The 23773-nt window shown below is 50.7% G+C and overlaps 1 protein-coding gene across 1 annotated transcript; it reads right to left on the bottom strand.

Annotated features, from left to right (window-relative positions):
• Positions 1-11850: 11850 nt before the first annotated feature.
• On the bottom strand, positions 11851-22508 carry BSND (barttin CLCNK type accessory subunit beta). Its single transcript, XM_003411162.3, has 5 exons — positions 22332-22508; positions 15786-15880; positions 13390-13659; positions 13340-13345; positions 11851-12303 (listed from the first exon to the last, which is right to left on the bottom strand). The coding sequence occupies exons 1-5, from the start codon at positions 22506-22508 to the stop codon at positions 11895-11897; spliced, it is 957 nt and encodes a 318-aa protein (XP_003411210.1). The 3' UTR covers positions 11851-11894.
• Positions 22509-23773: the final 1265 nt, after the last annotated feature.

Below are 23773 nucleotides of genomic sequence, written 5' to 3'. Positions count from 1 at the left end.
CTTCCTCAACCGAAGTCCCGTCCCTGAGCCTCCTTCCTCCCCACTCAGGGTCCCCTCCCTCGGCCTCCCCTCCTCCTCAACCAGGGTCTCCTCCCTGGGCCTCCCCCCCACAACTAGGTTCCCTTCTCTGGGCCTCCCCAACCGGGGTCCCAGCCCTGGGCCTCACTGGAAACAGCCCTATGAAACAGGCAAGCAGGGCTGCTGTCCCACTGTATTGGTGAGGAAACTGAGGTTGAAAAAGGCTCGCATGGAATGAGTCAGTTGACATTTCTGTGTGACTGTCTCTTCCCTGGACAAGGAGCTCTGATGGCCAAGGCCACCTTTTGGTCTACTTTGTGTCAGGGATGGGGACACAAAATGGACTAAAAGGCGGCCTCGGCCATCAGAGCTCAGGATCAGGATCCCCCATTCCAGACAGGGTGATCAAAGCCACTCCCTGGGCAAGAGGTGGAGTGACATTGACCAGCCCATTATTTAGATGAGAAAACTGAGGCTCAGGCAGATGACTTGAGCACCGTGATTCTGAGGGTGAAGGAGGCAGAAGCAAGGAGGGGAAAGGAAAAGAAGGGAGAGAAGAAAACCAGAGTTACTGTGGGGCATTGGGCCATACCAGATTTGTGCTGATCTATCCCATTCTAAAGGAAAGGGTGAGGAGTGGGGAATAATGGCTAATGTCTGGATTCCTTGCTGGAGTGAACACTGCTATAAAACCATTGCTGATGCTCCAGACTCCTCCCACTCCTGAAAAAATATCACAGCCCTTAAGTGATCTTTGTCACTTGTGCTGGTCTCCAACCCTACGTCTCCTCCAGAACAGGCTCTGTAGTTCATCTCTGATAGTAGTTAATGTGTGTAAGTGGCACATAGAAGAAAGCTAAGCTATGAGAGTCTGGGTCCCTGAGGCAGTACTGTGGGGCTCTAGGCATGTTTGCTGAATAGAGAATCAACACCATTCCCCTGTGTATTTTCTTTTTCATTCTTTGCTGGAGTTTTTCTTTCTTTCCTCTGCTTTCCATCAGGGTCACTTTCAGAGAGCTAATCCCAGGTTTGTTGTGGGAAGAGACGGCTTCATGCAAACCTGTGTTTATAGCCAACACAGGTGTTGCCCGTCTGTCAGCCCCACCTGCTGACCCCAAAGCTGCCCCTTGTCCTGTGGCCTCAGGCCCAGATCCCAGCCTGAGGCAGGGCTCCACCTTCCCTGGCCACTTGCCTGCCGCTAACCTGGGACCTGCTTGGCAGCAGGCAGGCCAGCGAGAAGGCCTGGGGCCTAATCTCAGGGTGAGGAGAAGTGTGTTCTTGTGTGAGCTGAGGGACATGCCAAGGCTGGGAACACCAGGTCTGGCCTCAAAGGCCAGAGCCCAGGGAGAGGTCAAGCCTTCAGGACCTTGGGATGGGGAGAGGAAGGAAGGAACATGAGGTATGGCAGGATCAGCCATGTCTGCATGACTGAGTCCCAGTGCCTCACGGCCACACTGGGCACCATGTCCTGTTCGTCTCTCCTCACAGAATCCCCGTTTTCCAACTGTTTCACTGGGACTGTTCCTCCCTCACAAGGTCGGAATCACAAACTGTCCTGTATGGGATCTTTATAGGTCACACTCAACCTGATTGAATCTGCTCTCCCGCACATCCCCAGACTGTCATCTACCTGCACAAACCCACTGCCCTCGAGTTGATTCCAACTCAGTGACCCTATAGGACAGAGTAGAACTGCCCTATAGGGTTTCCAAGGCCGTAATCTTTACAGAAGCAGACTGTCACATCTTTGTCCCACGGAGTGCCTGGTGGGTTTGAACCACAGACTTTCGGTTAGCAGCCGAGCGCTTTAACAACTGCTCCACCAGGGCTCCTTGACGGTCATCTAATTTCCCTCAAAATCACTGATGAGATGTGAGAGAACTACTTTCTAGGGCTCATTATTTTTTGTTTGTCTTTTAATAGGACCGTCTGTCTTTTAATCGTAATGTTGTTAAGGAGTCTCTGGGTGGCACAAACAGTTAAGCGCTTGACTACTAGCCAAAAGGTTGGTGGTTCAAATCCACCCAGAGGTGCTTTGGGAGACAGGCCTGGCACTCTGCTTCCGAAAGGCCACAGCCTTGAAAACCCTATGGAGCAGTTGTACTCTGTACACATGGGGTCGCCCTGAGTCGGAATTGACTTGACAGCAACTGACAATAACAACGAGCACAATTATTTTATCATGATAAAAAGTTATTTTCTGATCATTACAAGCTTGTTGTAAAAACTTCATCAAATAAAACATAAGAATCACACTACTCAGAGATAATCACTTCAGTTTTTTCCTATTCATATTTGCACATACGTATATATATGGGATTATATTCTGTTCTGTCAGTTTTGTCATAGTGTGGTGGCTTGTGTGTTGCTGTGATGCTGGAAGCTATGCTGCCAGTATTTCAAATACCAGCAGGGTCACCAGTGGTGGAAAGGTTTCAGCAGAACTTCTAGACTAAGACAGACTGTAGGAAAGGCCTGGCGATCTACTTTAAAAAATTAGCCAAGGAAAACCTCACGGACCACAGCAGAATGTTGTCTGACTCACTTTGGCCATGTCATCAGGAAGGATCAATTGCTAGAGGAAGACATCAGGCTTGGTGAAGTGGAGGGCCAGTGAGGGCGTGGGAGACCCTTGATGAAATGGATTGGCAACGATGGACTCGAATATGCTGGCGATTGTGAGCGTGCTGCAGGACCGAGCAGTGCTTCGTTCTGTTGTACATAAGGTCACTATGAGTCAGAGTCAACAACTCTATATATCTGTTGGGAGTATATTCACCTGCAACTACTGTAGCTTAAACAAATAGGGATTAATTTTTCCCACATGCATAGCTAGAAGACCAGTGGTTGCTGGCCTTTGTTCACCAGCATAACAACATCAGATCTAGCATCTCTGTGATTCTCTTGGCATTTCTCTCATGATTGCAACATAGCTGCTGCAGCTCCAGCCACCACCTGTGTTAAGGACCAGCAAAGCTAGTCAATTCTGCCTTTTCATCAGGAAAGCAAAACTTTTTCTGAAGCACTCCCCAAAGGATTTCTCTTCATGTCTCATTGCCCCGAACTGGGTCTCATGGTCCCTCGTGGCATGAAGAATAGGACTATCATGATTAGCTTTGGATCAATCATAATTTATTGACTGGTAGCGGGCATGTCATCCCCTTGAACAAAATCAAGGAAGGAGGGAATTAATAGCGTCTGCTACAGCAAGCATGTTGTTTTATAATCTGTTCTCTTTCTCTTAATTATAAACATCTTTCCACATTAAGAAATATAGACTTAGTCATTCATTTCACAATTATTTATTGAGAGCATAGTGTGTTTCAGGAACCTAGGTAGGCACAGAGGATACGATACTGATCATAACAGGCAGAGGTCTTGTCTTCATGGAGCTTGGCATCACACAAAAAGTCACTAACAAAATTCACCAGTAAATGTGAAATTACAACCACAGTGTGTGATACAAAGGCAGGGCACATGGTGCTGTGAGAGCAAATGGAAGGGGAACTGGATTCAGTCATCAGGGTCACCATTTTAATAGCTTTTTATACCATTCACTTGCAGAGCTATAGCATAATTATTTAGCCAATCTACTCCCGAGCTTTTAGATTCTTCCCACATTTTAATTGTCATAATCGATGGCACAATAAGCACCCTTCTATAACTGAGTGATGCAAATGGTTAACACACTCAGTTGCAAGTGGAAAGGTTGGAGGTTCGAGTCCACCCAAAGGTGCCTTGGAAGAAAGGCCTGGAAATCTAATTCCAAAAAATCAGCCATTGAAAACCCTACAGAGCACAGTTTTACTCCGACACACATGGGGCCACCATGAGCCGGAATCTGCTCGACAGCAACTGGTACGTAAATAAGCAGACGCACACCTGCTCGATTATTTCCTTAGGACGAATCGCTAGATGTAGACTTGCTAAATCAAGGGGTAGCCCACATGGCAGGCACTTAATACACATTGCCCTCTTACCCTTCCAAAGGCGTGTATTGTTTCTAATCCCACCAGCAGTGTTAGAAAGGGCCCTGCCCCTCCCCACTCTGCCAACACCACTGATAATTATCTTTAAAAACTGCGGCCAGTGTTAAGAGTGAAACATGGTTTCTTGTTGTTTTAATTTGCATTCCTTTGATTATTGGTGAGGTTGACCATGTTTTCGTTTGTTTATGAGGCCACAGATGTTGCCTATGAGTGAACTCCTTTTCCTGTCTGATTTTTCTCTCTCATTCTGTTAAAAAGTATTGCCTCTGCCTGTCAGATATGTTACTGCCCGTTCTTTGGGCAGCTCTGAGTGTCACAGCATCCTCCTTCTGTGGAAGCTATAGCTGTTTCCTCATAAATCCAACTCGCTGGACCTTGCCCTGTCAACTCCCTGGCTCCCTGTCCCTGCAGGTAAACTCCATGCCCTCCAGAGCGGCATCCACAGTCCATCCTGGCCAGGCCCCACGCACGCCCTGTCCAGCCACCCTCCATCTATCCTAAGCTCTGCTCACATCTACCCATGGGTCAATCCCCGAACGTGCAGGTTGACATGGGACTCCTAGCCTTTGCCCAAGTTATTCTCCCTCCTCATTCATTCTTTCTGAGTAAGTCCTTTGGGACACAGCTTGGTGTGAGTCACCGCTTCTGAGATGCTGTCACTAACTCCCCAAATGGGGTCACATTGCCACTGTGCTTCCTTCTTACCCAGCACTGACAGCACTGGGGTTCACACTGCAGTTAACCCAGGAGAGTAAGGGATCCTCCCAGACAGCCAGGGGGTTGGACACATCTCTCTGTTCCTCGTGCCTGGCACAGGGGATAGCACCAAGCAGAGGCTTAGAAAGTGTAGTCCAAATGAATGAACAAATGAATGAACACGTGAATGAAATCTAACCCTCCCACTTGCAGGCTGGCTGATCAGCACCCGAAGCCCACCACCCCAGGTCTGCTCTTCTCTAGGTTAAGTGTGAGGATGTGGAGTTGGCTTGAGAGCTCTTTAGTCATCTGCAGAACCACCACTGCAGAATCTGATCTGGGGACTTCCTGGCCTTCATGTACCCTTTTCCTGGGTCATCTCTGAAACAGGCATATGCTTTGGCCAGGGCTCTGGTATCTCAGAGGGAAGGTTCTCTGCCACAGGGTTCTCTGCTATGCTGCACTGGGCTTCTGGTCAGCAGTGAGGAATTCAGGACACTGGCTCCACCAAGCTTCCATCCTGACCTGGGACCCACCCAGATCCGTACTCACAGGTGGAAAAAACCTTTCATGGGGCAGGCTGAGAACTGCATCCCTCCCACAGGCTGCAAGCCAGCCTTCTTGCTGCAATATGTTCCTCTCCATTCCCTTTGCACCTAATAACCAAAATATGCCCCATTCTTTCTTCATGTCAAACCATCAGTGGATTCCCCCTTGCTCAAAAGACCAAATCTGAGCTTTGCTGCAAGGGTTAAGGAGCCCCATGGCCGAGCTCCAGCCTTCCCTTCTGATCTCACCCGCCACCAGCCCAGCCAGGCCAGTCTCCCCAGGCTGTCTGTCCCACCGCTCTCCTCCCCTGGCAGGGCTTCACCTATGCCATGCCCCTGCCTAAGATACCCTCGCCCCTTCAATCTACCTGTTTAAAGCCTGGCTTGCAACTCACCTCCAATGAGCTGCCTTCAAATTATTCAAGTCCTTGATAACTGATTGTGTTAATGTCCCAGGGCTGCCATGACAAAGTACCACAAACTGGGTGGCTTAAAACAACAGAAACCTATTCCCGTACATTTCCAGAGGCTGGAAGTCTGCAGTTAAGGAGCTGGCAGGGCCACCTCGCTCTGAGTGCTCTGGAGGAGAATCCTTCTTTCTAACTTTCTTGGCGTTGCTTGACTTGTAGCTGCATCTCTTCAACTCCTGCCTTTGCTTTCACATGGCCACCTTCCCTCCGTGTCTCTGTATCTCTGTGTCTCTACATGGGCTTCTTACAAGGACACGAGTCAGTGGATTCGGGGCCCATCCTAATCCAGTCTGAACTCATTTTAACCAGTTACACCTGCAAAGACCTCATTTCTAAATAAGGTCACATTCTGAGGTTTCAAGTGAACACCACTCAGAGGAATTAGGCTTACGACCTAATTCCTCTCAGATATGACCTTATTAACAAAACAAAGGAAACCCTGGCGGCATAGTGGTTAAGAGCTATGGCTGCTGACCAAAAGGTTAACCCCCCATTTCCAAACAGGGTCACATTTATAGATACAGAGGTTAGGACTTCAACACAATTTTTTGGTGACATAATTCAATCCATAACAGAGACTCGAACAGTAGGTGCTGTTTGAGCACCTACTATGTGCCAGAGGCTTTATACCCATTAGTTCTCCTCACTGTAGTGAGGTTGTTGTTGTTAGTTGCCATTGAGTTGATTTCAACACAGAGTGGAGCTTCTCCATGGGGTTTTCAAGGCTGTAACCTTTTGGAAGCAGATCGCCAGGCCTGTCTTCTGAGGCACCTCTGGGTGAGTTCCAACCACCAACCTTTTGGCTAGTAGTGGAGAGCTTAACTGTTTGTGCCACTCAGGGAAGGGCAGCCTTAGAGGGAGGTATTATGTGGATGCTGAATAAATGTGGACACTGAGGTTTAGAGCACTGAGTTTCAGAGAGGGGCCGTGACTTGTCCAAAGTCACACAGCCAGAGGCTGAGTGTAAATTCAAGCCTTTCTGACTCCAGAGTCTGGGATTTAGAATAAACATTTCCAACATGCGGTTGACAGATCTGTCCCCCCGGCCATTACAAGGACCAGATGGGGTAATAGGTGTGAGGCACCTGGCACAGTGCCTGATACACAGTGCTCAAGAAGTGGGAGCAGAAGTGGAACCCTGTCCGCCTCCACCTAACTGTATAGGGAAGAGGGACAGAGCCCGGGGAGGGTTCCTGACTTGCCCAAGATCACCCCAGGAGGTAGACAGAGCCCAAGCTACCTGTCCCCAGGGTCACACTTTCTCCTCACCCACTCCTTCCAGCTAAGGGCAAGGACCAATGTCCCTCCAGGGTTGTTTTATCCCCAGAGAGTGGAAACTTCCAAAGTCCCTCTGACCTGACATCAGGAAACCAGACAGGAGGGAGAACAAGAGCAGGAATGGCTGCCCGGTCCACAAATCTTGAGTCTGTGGCTAAAATCTAAAATCCCAGGGTTTGCCAAGCTTGCTCCTCCTGCCCTTTCAGGATCCCCTTCCCCTGGGGACATTTATTCCATAGTCCACTTCATGCTCCCCACCGAATCAATCAACCAACGAGTGAGGGCACATTCAGGGGTGCTGGTATTCTTATAGGAGGCTGAACATTGGCAAAGGCCAAGGGAATGAAGCACTAATGGTAGGATTTCAGGCACTGTTTTCAGAGAGCTGGTGAGGCAAATCATAGCACTCAGGATGGCCAGAGGCAAAAGGAATCACAGTCACCTACCCTCCCCCACACCTCCCTGTGGTCACTAGCAGGTTCCAGGGGAGGACCCACTGAACAGGGAGACCTAAGAAAGAGAAATGCAGCCCCTGACAGGCAGGACCTGGCCAGGCAGACCCAGCCAGACCTTCACGTACACACACAATTGAACACGAACAATTTTACAGAACACCAGAAGCGACTCTGTGACCATGATGAGTCAAGACAAGACCACCAGAGGCCCTGGATGGTACAAGAGGTTAAGAACTCAGCTACTAACCGGAAGGTTGGAGGTTCAGGTCCACTCAGACACACCTCAGAAGAAGGCCCTGGCAATCTACTTTCAAAAGGTCACAGCTATTGAAAAATCTATGGAGTGCAGTTCTACTCTGAAACACATAGGGTTGCCATGAGTCGGAATGGACTTGAAGGCAACTGGTTCAGCTTTTTTTGGTTAGGTAATCATGGCTTAATCAGGGCTTCAAACCGATTCATTTCTGGTTCGAAGCCCTGCTGAGAACTTGCATTTCTAACAAGTTCCCAGGGAAGGTATACATAAGAATCACCTAGGGATCTTGTTAAACTGTCGATTCTGATTCAGTATATCTGGGGTGGAACAAACTGGTTTGAAGCCCTGGGCTGAATATAGACAAAACATGAACTCTGTTAAGCCACAAGAATGACCAAACATCGCCCTCTCCTGGCTAATCAGAGTTAACGACTGCTTCTTTGCCAATTACAGTAAAACCTTTGAAAGCAGGCATCTGTGTGAGGCAGAAACCTGTCAGAAAAGGAAAACTAAAATATTTTCCAGAAAAACAAGTGATAGAAAAGTGGTAAGACTGCACCCTGTCAAAGGTGGAAAACTTTCAAGACCCAGAAAAACAAGGCAGTCCTGTCGAGTTTCAGCTCTCACAGGTTTCACTGTACAGCTTTACCTTGGTCTGGTCTTCCCTCCTTCTAGATAAGGTTTATTAAGATACTCAGTCACAGAATTACCCCACTTCCTGACAGCATCCAATCCACAGCAAAGCGCTGCTTCCTTAAAAAAAAAAAAAAAAAACCTAGTTTCTATCAAGTCGACTCCAACTCATGAAGATCCATGTGTGTCAGAGTAGAACTCAGCTCCATGGGGTTTTCAATAGCTAGTTTTTCATAACACACCACCAGGCCTTTCTTCCGAGGCACCTCTATGTGGACTCGAATCACCAATCTTTTGGTTAGCAGTCAAGCGCATTAACTGTTTGTACCACCCAGGGACTCTGCTTCCTTAATACCCTCCCCCTAATCACCTACCACAAACCTAGACCCTATAAGAAGTCCTTTCTAACACCTGCATGTAGACAAGCGCCATGGTTCCCCATGTTGTTTGTTCTTCCTCTCTGCAACTAGCAAGTGCAACATGTTCAACTCCTGGTGGGCTCCTGGTGGTCTCTGGTAGGAGGGCCACGACAGCCTGATTTCATCAAGTACCCCCACCCTTTCACCCCTGCAAGATTCACATGAGGAAACCCAGGGTTGCAGAGGCAACTGGGCTCACCCAGGTTTCCACAGTAGGGTGACTATGTAACTCATTGTTCAAATGGGATGTCTTTGAGGGTGAAAGCGTGTGCTATTAACAACTAAGCTGAGATAGTAGGCATAACCCGGGACTGTCCTGAGGTCAGGTGTAGGGTCTCCGGCTCAAGCAGCAAGATGTTGGGAGCCCTAGAGCAGAGCCAAAGCTGAGCCTCACCATCTCTCTCCGCTGCCCTGCGCCCCCAGCAGGGCCCCTGAGACACTGCATTTCTCCCCATAGCCTTGGCAGCCAAAGCCTTCATCTAACGGTAGGTATTTCTGTGTCATTCTGGGAAGTGCCCTGCAGTTGTGACCACTCCTGAGATTCAACACCACACAGCTGCCCCCACAAAGTCACGACACCGTAGTGGCTGTTAACTTTCCAGAGAGTGCCCTCAGCGCCAGTTGGTATGATGCCTCATTTATCCTGCCCAGAGGCGGAATGAGTGTTTTTCACAAAGAAGAATTTTCCAGGTGAATGAAGGTGACCCCTCTAAATGCCGATGACTTCTTTATTTTAGCCGTCCGTGCTGGCGCTCTTTCTGATGCGGTTCACACGCTTCCCTGTCTTAGTACACACGGCACGTGGACACGCTACAGCACACCTACCCGATGACTCGGGGCCGTGAGCAGGAGTATTTGTCAGCACTCCAGAACAGCAGAGGGCATGTGCCCCAATGTCAGTCTTCACTACAGACGCTTTGATGCTGGAAGTAGAAATAAGTGGTCCAGAAAAGGAGGGAGTGTGTCTTGGATTGAATTGTGTCCCCCCAAAATATCTGTCAGCTTGGCTGGGTCCTGATTCCCAGTTTTGTATGATCGTCTACCATTTTGTCATCTGCTGTGATTTCCCTAAGTGTTGTAAATCCTACCACTATGACGTAATAAGACGGATTAGTGGCAGTTATACTGATGAGATCTACAAGATTTAGATAGTGTCTTAAGCCTTTCTCTTTTGAGATATAAAAGAGAGAAGCGAGCAGAAAGACATCGGGACCTCGTACCACCAAGAAAGCAGTGCCGGGAGCAGAGCACGTCCTTTGGACCTGAGGTTCCTGCTCTGAGATGCTCCCCAATCAAGGGAAGACTGATGACACCGACCTTCCTCCAGAGCTGAGAAAGAGAGAAAACCTTCCTCTGGAGCTGACACCCTGAATTTGGACTTGTAGCCTACTGGACCGTGAGAGAATAAATTTCACTTTGTTAAAGCCATACGCTTGTGGTATTTCTGGTATAGCCGCACTAGATGACTAAGACAGAGTGAATCCCAGGGGATGTGCCCCTGTGACTGAGCACAGAGGGGGCATCCCCTTTCCTGGGTCAGGACCCCCACTGCTACCCCTGACCAGAGGCCCTGCCCAGGTGAGGGTCTCCCAATCGCAGGTGACCAGGTGCAAGCTCTGAGCATGTGGACTTGGTTTGGAATAGTATCACACCGCCTTTCACTGCAGTGGCAACTGTCCCTGTGTCGGGCACAGAGGGGCCTTGCAGAGATTCATGTGATAGAAGCACTACTCTGTGATGCCACGATGCAGTGCCATCTTCAGGGGCTGCTCAGCCAGCTGAGTTATCTGCCTCTGCACTCGATGGCCCCTGATGTCTGCGGTTGTTACTCTGCTGCCTCTGGTGTGTCCATTTTTAAATTCCCTTCTCCCACCTTGGCCTCTCTCTGCTCTCTGTCCCTAACGTACATGAAGCCGAGCTGAATAGAATGTGAGCCCTATGACAGAAACAATGTCAGCTCATCTCCTTTCTCCTAGAGATCCCACATCAGGGTGTGGCACATAGTAGATACTCAGTAAATGAAGCAAATTGAGTTAAGCCAGGAAGCTTCATTTCACCCACAATCCTAGACCAATGCAGATATACTGTGTGGGGCAGGTGGGTTCACTCTGGGGGCTTTTGGCCCTGCTTTGTAACCACTGTACAGGTCACTTGGAGGTGTGAATGCCAGAGGATAGAGGGTCTGTGAGTCTAAGAGCTGGAAAAGTGGGGGAGAGGGCACCATCTTGGAGAGTCTCCAGGGTGCTGGTCAGTTCCACACACCCTCAGTGACCACCTATGCTGGCCAGGCCCAGGGCTGGACACGGGAGATACAGGCGAGTAAACAAAGATGCTCCCCTGAGCAGAAGGCTGAGAGCCATGCTTAGTGAGCCATGTACAAGGTCCAGAGGAGACACAGAGGAGCCAGGGCTACCTTGCCCAGGAGGCTGTGATGGCAGGAACGCTTTCAGAGGAGGGACATCTAAGAGGGGTTTGAATGATAAGTAAGAATTTTCCAGGCAAGTAAGAGAGGAACGGCATCCTGGTGGCCAGCTTGGGCAAGGGTTGGAACAGCAGGGTGAGTGTGTGTTGGGGGGGTGGTAGGTGGAGGGACAAGGGTTTAGATTTGGGGAGCAGAGCGTGTGAGGTGGAGGGACCAGGGACAAAGTCAGGGAGGTCAGCTGTGCTCCGTCTTGGGAAAGGGCAATGGAACCCACAGGGGTGTGTAGACAGGGCAAACATGGATAGCTCTGAGTGAAGACGGACCACGCCGTCTGCCAAGTGTAATAAAAGATCCAACAAGGACTGGGAGCCCTGAGAGGCCTTTCGGCAATCCCGGGTAGCACCAAGGAGGGTCCCTATCAGAGTTCAGCTTTGGGGGGAGGTGGAAAAAGCCCCTGAAGGGCCTGACTGCTGCAAATCTTTTACCTTCAAAGCTTTGCAAAGAAAACTCCCAGTTGGAGCAACCATGGCTGACTGATAAAAATCACCCCTTCTGGAGGCATTTCTTTACCTTTCCTAGGAGTTCCCAGGTCCACCCTCTCATTTGAATCTCCATATAACATAATTTTGCAGATAGGAAAACTGAGGTCCTGTGAGGTCACATGAAGGTTAGCAGTCATGCCAGGCTAAAACCCAGGGAGCAGGTTAATCTCAGCTCTGGCTGTCGGGCTCAAACCCCAGTTCCTTGTCGGGGAGGGGGTCCTCAGGCCCATCCGGCAGCCCGTAGTACAAGTTATCATCTTCCTTCTGAGGGTCCTCCACACCTGTGTCCGATGCCACCTCCTCCTTCATCCTAGGATACCGCTGCCAGTACCTGGGCAGGACCATCTCCTGCTGTGGCCCCTCTGGCAGCACATCCCCTGATGTGGCTGAGTCAATCAGGGCAAAGTCATGGAAGCGGTCCAGCTGGCACCTGCAGGCCCAGGGATCTGGTGGTGGCAGGCGAGGCTCCTCCCCGTTGGGTGGAGATGGGCTGGGGCTACTGCCCTTGCTGGAGCCCACGTCCAGGTCTTCTTGGAAGGAGGCCAAGGGTGCAGGGCCCGGGGGACAGGCCGGGGGGCTGTAGAGGCAAAGGCCATGAGGTAGCTCTGAGTCAAACTGCCTGGGTTCAAATCCCAGCCACAAGCTTTGAGGCCTGGAGTGGGAGAGTTAAGCTCTCTGGGCCCCAGTTTCCTCCCCCTGTGAAGTGGGGAAAGTAACAGCATTCACTCCTAGGGTTGTTTCTGAGGTTTACAGCGGATGCGTGCAAAGCACTTTGTACGATGCCTGGCACATGCCAAAAACCACTGCTGTCAAGTTGATTCTGCCTCATAGCGACCCAATAGGAGAGAGTAGAACCGCCCCATAGGGTTTCCAAGGAGGGGCTGGTGGATTGGAACTGCTGACATTTTGGTTAGCAGCCGAGTTCTTAACCACTGTGCTACCAGGGCCCCGATCTGGCACATAAAGTAGATGCTAAAAAAATAGAAGCTCTTATTATGTTATTATCCAAACCAGGTCACTTGCCCACTCCTCCAGCCATTCAGGGGTTTCCTGTGGGCTCTCACAGCCCTGTCACCCTGGGTCTTCCCCATCTGTTTCCCTGTCTGTCTCCCCCATTGGACTGGGAGCTCCTGAGGGGTAGGGGCCCGTCAAGGCCTAGCACAGAGTGGGTGCCCAGCAATGCTGACAGGATGAATAAATAAATGGATGAATGAAAAATTCAGTTCATAAATAGATGGCAGTGGGGAGTGACTTGCTGATAGAGCAAGTCAGTGGCAGAGCCAGGATTTGAACTCAGGTCCTCTGGCTCCTCACCCCCGATAGGCATAGTGAACATTCAGAGAGAACAAGGGCCCACTGTGTGCCCAGAGTTTAAACACAGCAACTATTCCCAGGTGGAGAAACTGAGGTTCAGGGAGGATAAGAAACTTGCCAAGCTTACACAGCAGAGGAACTGGGACTTGAACTCAGGTCCATCTGACTTCCAAGCCCATGCTCATTTGTTTCACTACACCCACTGCTTATTGGAGCATCCTCTACCCCCACTGCCCTCTGCTTACTCCCAAATGTCCTCAACCACCCCTGGGCAGCCCCACGGCCCTTTCCTCGTTCACCCTGGACTGGGCAGCATCCCCACTCCCGCCCTCCATGTGCTAACCAGCACCTGCTTTCAGCTGGGATTCTCTCTCCCTTGTCCTCGTCCGAGCTCCGGTGGACAACCACAGCGGACTCCACCCAGGCCTGAGAGTTGACAGGGCTGCCTCCTCCTCCATCACTGGCTCCCAGCTGCAGCTGCCCTGGCTCAGGGGCCAGGAGGGGGCGAGGGTCCTCCCTGTAGCCCATGACCTTCATCTGGATGTGGCTGAAGTTGGGCAGGCTCTGATCATAGGCAGCGTCCTCCCACAGCCTGACATATGGGGGCTGGGGGCTGGGGGCACAGAAGACGGGGGGAGAGAGAATGGGTGGGGGCAAAGACTCACTCAACAAACATCCTGCCTTCTGCCTGCCCTGCTTGCTCCCAGCATCTGGTCTCCTCCCATCTTCTAAGAAGCCTCTGGGGGAATTACTGGCCCCATTTCAAGGATGAGGAGGCCGAGGCTCAGCAAGGCCAGTGGAAATGAAGTGGCAACGCTTGTGTGACCCCACTTGATGTCTCCAAATTTAACCATGAGTGTGCCATAGTGACATTGAGACCAGATAACATTTACTGAGAGTTTACTATGCTCCAGATGGTGGGCTAAAGGCTTGACGTTTATCATCCCATTGATTCCAAACACCACCTTGATGAAGGCATTTTCGCTCCCATTTTGCAGATGAGGACAGAATAACAATAATAGCCCGCAGTTCTTGAACATTCCTTGGGCCAGGCTCTGTCAGTTAACTCATCTAATCTTCACCATAACTCTGGGGGTTGCTGTGAGGAAACCGAGGCAGAGAATTTAACAGACTTCCCCAGGCTGACATGACAACAAGGTAATGGCACAGGGGCTCCAGCTGTCAAACTCTTTACCGCTGTGTCCCTCAGAAAGTGAGGTTCAGAGACTAGGTTTTTTATCCAAGGTAGCACAGCTGGGAAGCAGCAGGGTGGAGACCAGAACTCAGGACGGCCTGAGCATCAGTTCTCTTACCAGAGCCTCCTGGCATAACCCAGCCCTGGGGCAGAGCTTGGGCTCGCTCCCACCCCCACCTGGGGTCTATCCACCTCATTTCCGCCAGGACATTTGGAAACCCTGTGCACCAAGAGCAGAGCATGCCACCACCACCTCCTTCCCCAAGTAAAGTAGAGTCCTGGAGCCCAAACCCACAGACTCTGAACCAGCAACCTGGCCTCCTGAGCACCAAGTCATGGTCAGTGGGTAGGGGGACCAGCTGGTCCCAGCAGGGTCAGCTGGTCCCACTACCTCTCCAAGGCTGGAGTGCTCTTGGCAGTGCCTGAATGAACCTGGGCTTAACACCTCAGGGAGGGAGGCAGGTCTGGAGCCAGGTCAGGCCTGAGTTCAAGCCCCACCTCCATCAATGACTCCCCATGAGGTTGGGGCCTGTGACCAAACCTCTCTGAGCCTCAGTTTCCACATATGTATAAAGGGCCTAACACCCCTCCTCCCCCACATGAAAGGCTTTTCCATAAGGCTTGAAGGAAGGAAGAGACACAAAGTGCATGATCCAGCCTCTGACGCACATTATACTCCACTCCAGGGTCTATTCTTAGCACTCTGCCTGCATTATCTTACGTTACCCTTCTGAGACCCTAGAAGCTAGGTATTATTACCAAACCAAAAACCAAACCCATTGTTGTCAAGTCGATTCCCACCCATCGTGACCCCACTTGTTACGGAGTAGAACTGCTCCATAGGATTTTCTTGGCTGTAATCAAGCAGATTGCCAGGCCTTTCCTCTGCAGTGCCACTGGGTGTGTTTGAACTGCCAACCTTTAGGTTAGTAGTCGAACACAAACAGTTCGCACCACCCAGGGACCTTAGTGTCCCCATTTTATAGATGGAGCACAGAAAGGTAAGTCATTGCCCAAAGTCACACAGCTCAGAAGTGGCAGAGCCCCTGGACCTGTGCCTTGGCCATCACATTACACTGCCTCTTGTTTGTTAGTAGTAGAGACAGTCACACATGTGTGGGATTTCGGATTAAACCTGTTTTTGACACCTGGTCTGCCTCTACCATATTTTTGCACTAATAATGCACATCTTCTATGTTTGTTTGCCAACCACATCCTTCGCATAGCGTCCCTTACGAAAAAACCTCGCAGAGAGAGGGTGCAGTTGGCAAACAAATGTAGAAGGCACGCATTATTTGTGTAAAATACAGTCATTCACTGTAAGACTCTATCTCGTCCCTGACCAGACAAAGCCCCTGAGCCTCGGTTTCCTCATCTGTAAGATGGGGATCATAATGCTTACCTCACAGAATTGAGGGTTCAAGGCAATACACGGTTTCTAATAGTCTATTCTCAGGAGGGGGCACAAGGGGAAGAACCCCCACCCACCCCCTTGGCCCCTTCTCTTCACTCTCCTTTTTGAGGAGCCACGGTGCTGGCCTAGCACCTACCTCTTCATCTCGGTGCCGAGCTTGTTTTCCAGCAGCCCCAGTGCCTTCGGGGACAGCGTGTCTTGGAATTCAGAGTCAGCGGGTACAAAGGCAATCTAGAGGGCAAAGAGAAGATGGTTTCTCTGCAGCTGTCAGCGTCGGGGGCAGCAGCCTCATTCACCCTTGGCTGCCGCTCCCCCCAGAGCCTCACCTGAGAGCCTCCTCACACCCCAGGAGAGAGGTGGGCTAGGGAGGGTCTCCCCCTTCAATGGGTGAGGGCCCTGCCCACGCCCAGCAGCAGTGGGTGGACTGGATCTCTAGGCTCCAGCCTCCCACCCTAGCTCTCCTTTATCCATTCAGTTAATGTTTGTTGGGCACCTGCTGTGTACAGCCACTCTTCTAGGCACGAAGGGGCAGCAATGAATGAAAGATATAAACATTTCTGTCTTTGAGGGGCTCACATCTTGCCATTTTCAGGGTCTTTATCCAGTGCCTGTACATGCCTGCCCCAGAGCTGACATTTTGTCCATAGTCGGTGAATGAGTGGAAAGCAAGTTATTGTTCTGTGTTTCCGTGGTGAGGCACAGAGAAGTGGATGGCTGGGGTCGCACCCACCAGTCCTTATCTTGGAACTTACAGAAATCAAGAGGCCTCTGCAAGCAGGGGAGTGTCTGGGTGGTGAAAACAGTTAACATGCTTGGCTGCTAACTAAAAGGTTTGATGTTTCAGTCCACCCAGAGGCACTGCGGAAGAAAGGCCTGGTAATCTACTTCCAAAAAGATCAGCCATTGAAAACCCTATGGAATCTTAAACCAAAAATATCCTCTAAAGTGTTCTTAAAACCAAACAATAGTTTAGCTTAACCAGTAAAGAATGTCTGCCTTGAGCATTGTGCTATTTAAAGATCTATCTATATCAAGTTGACAAAAGCCCCCTGGAAGATTAGGTAGGAAACAATGGGGCAGTGAGTTTATGTCAATTAGGGAAGAACAACTCAGAAAAGGAGGGTGAGAATGGTTGCACAATTCGAAGAATGTAATCAATGTCACTGAATTGTACATGTAGAAATTGTTGAATTAGTATATGTTCTGCTGTAAATATTAACAACAACAAGAAAACTCTTTGGTGCACAGCTCTACTCTGATACAGGTGGGGTCACCATGAGCTGGAGTCGACTCAACGGCAACTGGTTTGGTTCTGCAAGCCCAGGACTATGGGGTGGACACTGGGCGGTAAATGAGGAGGTGGGTCACAAGGGGGCAGTGGGATGAACAGAAGGAGTCTTGCCTTTGGGGACTAGAAGGGTGGCTGAGAATCCTTCCTTTGCCAGGTACTCACTGTGGGGCCCTTAGGCAGGCCATCTCTCCTCCTAGAGCCTCTCTGTGCTCCTCCAGAAATGGGGCCAACAATGCCTGCTGCCTAGGATTGCTGAGAGGATTCTGTGAGATCCATAAGGAAACCCCCACACAGTGCCTGGCACATAATACCTGTTCGGTAAATCATAACTTGATGCTACTGAAGACGATGTCACCTGACTTCTCTGAGTCTTGTTCTCCTCAGCTGAAAATCTGTTCAACAAGCATTTGATGAGACCCTACCGTATGCCAGGTTCATAGATTGCTGCCATTGAGTTGGCCCCCAACTCACAGCGACCCCATGTACAATGGAATGAAACACTGCCCTGTCCTGTGCCATCCCCATGATCAGTCAGGGATTGTACCATTGTGATCCACAGGGTTTTCATTGTCTGATTTTTCAAAAATAGATTCCTAGTCTGTCTTAGTCTGGAAGCTCTACTGAAAATTACTCAGCATCATAGCAACACACAAGTCTCCGCTGACTCATGGGTGGTGGCTGCAAATAATGTGCATTGTCCGGAAATTGAAGCCAGGTCTCCTGCATGGAAGGCGAGAATTCTACCACTGAACTAGCAGCTCCTTTTTTCTCTGCCTGTAGAATGCAGTGAGTGGAAGACACTTGTCTGCACCAGAAAAGCTGCCGTCCTGCTAGGGAGAAGGGCATGATGGATGGAGGGGCTCTTAGAGCTCCTGGAAGGGGCAAGCTTCCCCTAGATGTCTGGCAATAGGGTAGATGCCTGGCAGAGGAGGACAGTTGTCCTGAAGGAGCCAGGAAAGCCTGGGCACTACTCTGGGCTGCCTTTATCATCAACACACTATACCCGTGACCTCAAGTCAGCTAGCCTGCTGTCTGAATCTCAGTTTTCCTACTTGCCAATCTCTCAGAGATCAAATGAAACTGAAGAAGCTGTGTAAACCCTAAAGTGTCAAATCATCACACAAACATTTATTCAGTACTTGCTATATGTTAAGATCAATGTTGGCCAAGTGAGATGCATTCCCTGTCCCCGAGATTAAGGCAGACAGGAACACAATGACATTGTGCAGCAGGATCTCTCGGCATCTTTTGGCACTGCACGCTCTCATTTGGGTCCCTGTTACTTGTTATGTATTTGGGGAGTTTCTTTCACCTCCACTAAGGATGCCCTGCATTTGCCAGTTGATTCTGTATGTCCTAGAAGATGCCCCTTTCTCTGCCTCATACCTCATGACCGAATCACCACCACCACCACCATCATCACCATCATCATCATCACCATTATCATCAACATCATCGCCATCGTCATCATCACCACTATCACCACCATGACCACCACCATCATCACCACCATCATCATCACCACAGTCACCACATCACCATTATCACCACCATCACCACTTCGTCATCATTATCACTATCATCATCACGATTACCACCATCATCATCATCATCACCACCGTTATCACCTTCACCATTATCATCACCATCACCACTTCATCATCATCATCACTACCATCATCACTGCCATTATCAAAAGCAAGGAGGAGAGGCCAGAGCATCTTAGAACACAATGGCTTTGATCAGGGAGGGGTGTGACGGAGTGGACAGGCAGAACTGAAGCTTTAGAGAGGAGATGAGACCATGAAGACCCCCAGAACATCAGAGCAAGGAACTCAGTCTTTATCTTGAAGCAATGAGAAGCCCTGGAGGAGTTTTCAGCAGGAAAGTACACAGTGAGATTTGTGTTTAGGAAGAGCATTGGGTGATCCCTAGGGCAGAGTGAGCCCCTTAGGGAGGATTGACCCATCAACCACAAGTCAGAGGCCTGGTCCTGGGCTTCAACAGAGCAAGCAGGAAAGGGAATTGGGAACCTGCAGGCGGAGGCAGAAGGCAGACAGGAAAAGTCCCTAGTCGGGAGAGGGCTGCTCCCCCTACCCATCCTTCTCCTGCTCTCGCTTCCCTTTTCCCATCTCAGCTAAGGGGGTCAGCATTGCTGCCTGCCCCACCTACTAGATTTGTCCTGATACGTTCTCCTCTCTCATGCCCAAGGCCCAGCTGACCGCCACATCTTACCAGGTCTACTTCAGAAATCAAAGGAGATAACCTCGGTGGAAGTGCCCAATGCCACACCCTAGCAGGTTCTCCAGGCTTGATGAACTGGAAATGCCTTCTCAGCTCTTACAGCCTTGGGTTCAAATTGGGCCCTGGTCCAGGTCACCATCATCTCTCACCTGGACCACTGGTCCAGCTGCCCCGTGAACCTTCCTCCTCCCAGCCGTCACCATGGTAACTTGCTGAAATTGCAGAGCTGATCATGTCCTTCTCTTGTCCCATCAACTAAATTGGAAGGTCCAAACTCCTGAGCACAGCATCCCAGGCCTCACGGAGCTCAGCCCCTCCCTCTCCACCTTTACCCCCCACCCCACTCCAGCAGCCACACTGACCCACCCGCCTTGCTCTTTCACCCACGAGTCTTGATTCACACTGTTCCTTTCATCTGGAGTATCTTTCCCATCTTCTCTGCCTGTGAACTTCCACTTCACTTACAAAGCCTAGTTCACCCTCTCTGTGAAGCCTGGTCTCTCCCCATCAGGCAGGAAATTGCCTTCCCCACTAAACTCCAAGTCTACCACTTTTGAGTCTACCCTCAAAGACACCAGTACCAGTTGCCATTCAGTCAACTCCATGTGTGCCACAGTAGAACTTCGCTCCGTAAGGTTTTCAATAGCTGATTTTTCAGAAGTAGATTGCCAAGTCTTTCTTCAATGATGCCTCTGGGTAGGCTCAAACCTCCAACTTTTCAGTTAGCGGCCAAGCACCTAAACTATTTGCACCATACAGGGGCTCCTCTTCAAAGACAGGGACCACTTAAATCTTGTTGGTGTCTGAAACCTCTCACCCCCGTCCTAACTGGCTAATTCCATTTCCTTATATTTATATTTCTTTCAATCAAGAAAATTCCCCTTTACTGAGGCCTCCCATAGGTCTGGCACTGAGAGCCAGGAGAGGAGCCTGAGGGGAGGACAGGCAGGAGCATTTGTTGAAGGCCACACTGAGGGGACAAGGCGTGAGACAGGGGGCCGCACACTCCAGACTGCCTCCCTGATTGACAAGGCACTTGCCCCCTTTCTCTTTCTGGATTCAACATACGCTGGATCCAACCGTCTGCATCCCTGAAGCACGCACGCGCACACACACACACACACACACACCCCAGTGTACACACGCCTGGACACACATACAGAGCCCCACCCAGTGCCACAAATGCCAACCCGAGAATGATGCCAGGGATGCCAGGACCCCACATCCATGACCTCCCACTCAGCTGGTCCAGGCATGAGTCTCCCCAGATTCCAGAAGAAGAAACAGAAGCTTGGGGGGAATTCACCCTGCCAAGGTCACAGGCTAGGGCAGGAGGAAGCAGGGATTTGAATCTGGGCCACCAGACACCAGACATGTGCCGTTTCCACGCTGCCCCACAGCACACGAATGTGCTACTCTATCAACAGTTACTTATTAAGTGCCCAGCAACTTTCCCTCTCCCCTTTCTCTCCCTCAGCCCGCACTGCCACTCCTGTCACTCTGCCCACTACCCTAGAGCCTCTGCAGGTAAAGGGGAGAGGGCAGGAAGGACGCTCCCCTCCACACCTTGCCCCCCTTGCCGACCCAGGTTCCAGCTTCCTCACAGAAGGAGGATGACAGTGGTGGTGGTGACATGGGCGGCACCACTCAAGGACGTCTTCTCCCCGTGACCTCTGCTCAGGGCGCAGCGCAGACAGAAGCGAGCTGACTGTAAGCCGCTGGTAAGTGACCACAAACCAGCCCAGACCGCTCCACCGCCACACACGCTAACACCCCGGGGTTGGCCCGGGGAGGGGGCAGGGCTGGGGAGGCCCAGGCAGGCCCTGGGCCCCTGGAGCCCCTCCCCTTCCCGGACCCCTAAGCACAGCCACCTAAGCAGGAGGTGAGGAGGGGGCTGTGGGTGGTGGGTGCTGCTTGGGGCCTGGAGCCTGGATGTCAGGACAGTAGGGCCTTTAAATACAACCCCTTTCCCATCCCCCCTTCCTGACTCACATATTGTACAGATGGAGAAACTGAGGCCCAGAGAGGGAAGAGGGCTTGACCAAAGTCTCTAGGCAAAGATTCCAAGCTAGAATCCATGTTTCTCTTCTTGCCTCCCTGGATCTATCTCTGACCAGCTGTGTGACCTTGGAAAAGTCACTCAACCTTTCTGGGTGCTGATTCCTCACCAGCCTCAGGTTTATAACTCCTGATACGCCCAAGCCACAGGATTGCTGGAAGGATCAATTACAGTAACGGTGGCAGCCCTTCGCCTACATATAACACCTCACAGCTTACGGAACATCTCTACATCCCACCTCTTCTCTTCATCCACTTCAAGGGACCCGTGCACCCACCCACCTTATAATATTATAAGGCTCAGAGAAAAAGGGGCTTGGAGTCCCATTTTGAAGATGAAAAAACTGAGATTCAGAAAGACAAGTCACACAGAGAATTTGCATCAGAGCTGGAGCTAGTACCTTAGTCTCTGACTCCCAAACCAGTACCCTTCCCATCATTAGCCACTCATAAGGCAAGGAACACAGAAAGACTACAAAAATCCAGAGGACTCCCCAAACTCATACCATCAGGGTTAGATCTGACTTACTCCAGGACTCTGGCAGCTCTGAAATACGCACAGCCCCCTTCCAAGGTAGATAGTTATGCTTTAAGTCACACGTGTCTGAGCTCCAAACCTAGCTCTGCCACTTAGGAGCCATGGAACCTTGCTTTTCAGAGCCTCAGTCTTCTCAGCTATAAAATGGAGCTAAAGAGGATACCAAGAAGCTTAGGATGGGGACTGAATTCCATCAGGAAACACTCATCAAGTTTTGCTTTAAGCACATGGATCATGTGTTGTGTTTCATTGTGTCTCACCCTTACAGGGCTCCAAATCCAAGGTGCTTCCGGTCAGTCCTTACGACATGTGGATGGGTGGGTGGGTGGATGGACGGACGGACGGACGGACGGACGGACGGACGGACGGATGGGACTGAGAGAGGGAGGGAGGAAGGGAGGGAGGGATGGAGGGATCCTCAGGAGAACAGAGAAAAGAGGAGGTGGTCGGAATGAAAAGATGGGTTGAAGGATATGGCATTGATGGGTGGAATAGGGGCACAGCCACGGCCCTCCTAGCCCCTCCCCACCCCCAGCTCTATCCCCACCTACCTTAGGGTAGCACTGGCACATGCTCCAGAGGACGCCCCCGATCACCATGGCACCGCCCATGGCATAGAATGTGCCGTAGACCTGGGGCCGGTCGTGGCTCATGAGAAATGTCCCAAGGGCCAGCAGGAAGAGCCCCAGCACAATGAAGCCGATGCGGAAAGTCTTCTCCTCAGCCATGGCTGCTCCACGGTCCCAGGCAGTGCACTAGAGCCAAAGGGCACCAGAAAACCTGCGTAAGCACCCACGCACGCTCACACCAGGATGGGTGAAGCTCTGGGATCACTGCAAATTGAGGCTTAAAGGGAGAACAGGAACTCTTTTGGGTCCAGCTCTGGCCCCAGGACTCACTGGTTCAATAGAGGTGGAGGTGTCACGCTTCAAGGGACCTGTGCAACCACCCACCTTCACTCCTTGCTCTCTCACCTTCCCTCTGGGCCCAGCTGGAAGTGTGTGTGTGTGAACCTGAGGGAGGGAGGGCACAGGGGAGGGAGAGGAGGAGGTTACCAGGGCTGGACACCAGCCAAGGCTGTGACATCAACTGATTTGCCTAGTGTGGGGCTGAGCTGGGTAGACAGGTGGCCCCAGCTCTTCCAGCCATGGGAAGCAGGGTACATTTGTGCAGCCAAAAGACATTAGAATGCCACTGGAGAATTCCAGGATCCCACAGACCAGCATTCTAGAATCCTGAAGACTTGTAGACTCTTGAGGTCATGTGCCCATCTAGGATTCAGGCACAATCACCCATGTTTATTGAATAGATGCAGCATGAGTGACAGCGTTCTAAATGTGTTACAGTATTGACTCATTTAAGGGAAACCCCACGAGGCAGGTACTACTACCCCTACTTTACAGATGAGAATACTGAGGCACGGACAACTAACTCGCCGATGATCTCACAGCTAGTAAATGACAGAGCTGGGATCTGAACGCAGACCATCTAGTCTCAGAGGCAGCCATTACGTAACAGTGCCTAGCTGTAGCCCATTGCCTGTGGGTAGATTCCAACTCATAGTGACCCTATATGACAGAGTAGAACTGCCCATAGGGTTTCCAAGGCTGTAAATCTTTACAGCCCCCACGTGTCTGTCAGTGAGATGGATTGACACAGTGGGTGCAACGATGGGCTCTAGCATAACAACGATTGTGAGGATGGTGAAGGGCCGGACAGTGTTTCATTCTCTTGTACATAAGGTTGCTGTGAGTTGGAACTGACTCGATGGGACCTAATAACAACAACAACAAATCTTTACAGAAGCAGATTGCCACATCTTTCTCCCTTGGAGGGGCTAGTGGGTTCAAACCTCCAATCTTTCAGTTAGCAGCCGAGTGCTTAACCACTGTGCCACCAGGGCTCCTTGCTGCCTAGCTGTAGCGCAAGGGTTAAAAGTGTGAGCTGAAGCAGCTGGCTGCCTGGAATTGGTTCTGGCCCCTCCACTATGGGC

This window comes from Loxodonta africana, chromosome 3, assembly GCF_030014295.1.
Source record: "Loxodonta africana isolate mLoxAfr1 chromosome 3, mLoxAfr1.hap2, whole genome shotgun sequence".
Lineage (NCBI taxonomy): Eukaryota > Metazoa > Chordata > Mammalia > Proboscidea > Elephantidae > Loxodonta > Loxodonta africana.
Note: the sequence above shows the minus strand (reverse complement) of the source record. Positions and strands in the feature narration are given on the sequence as shown.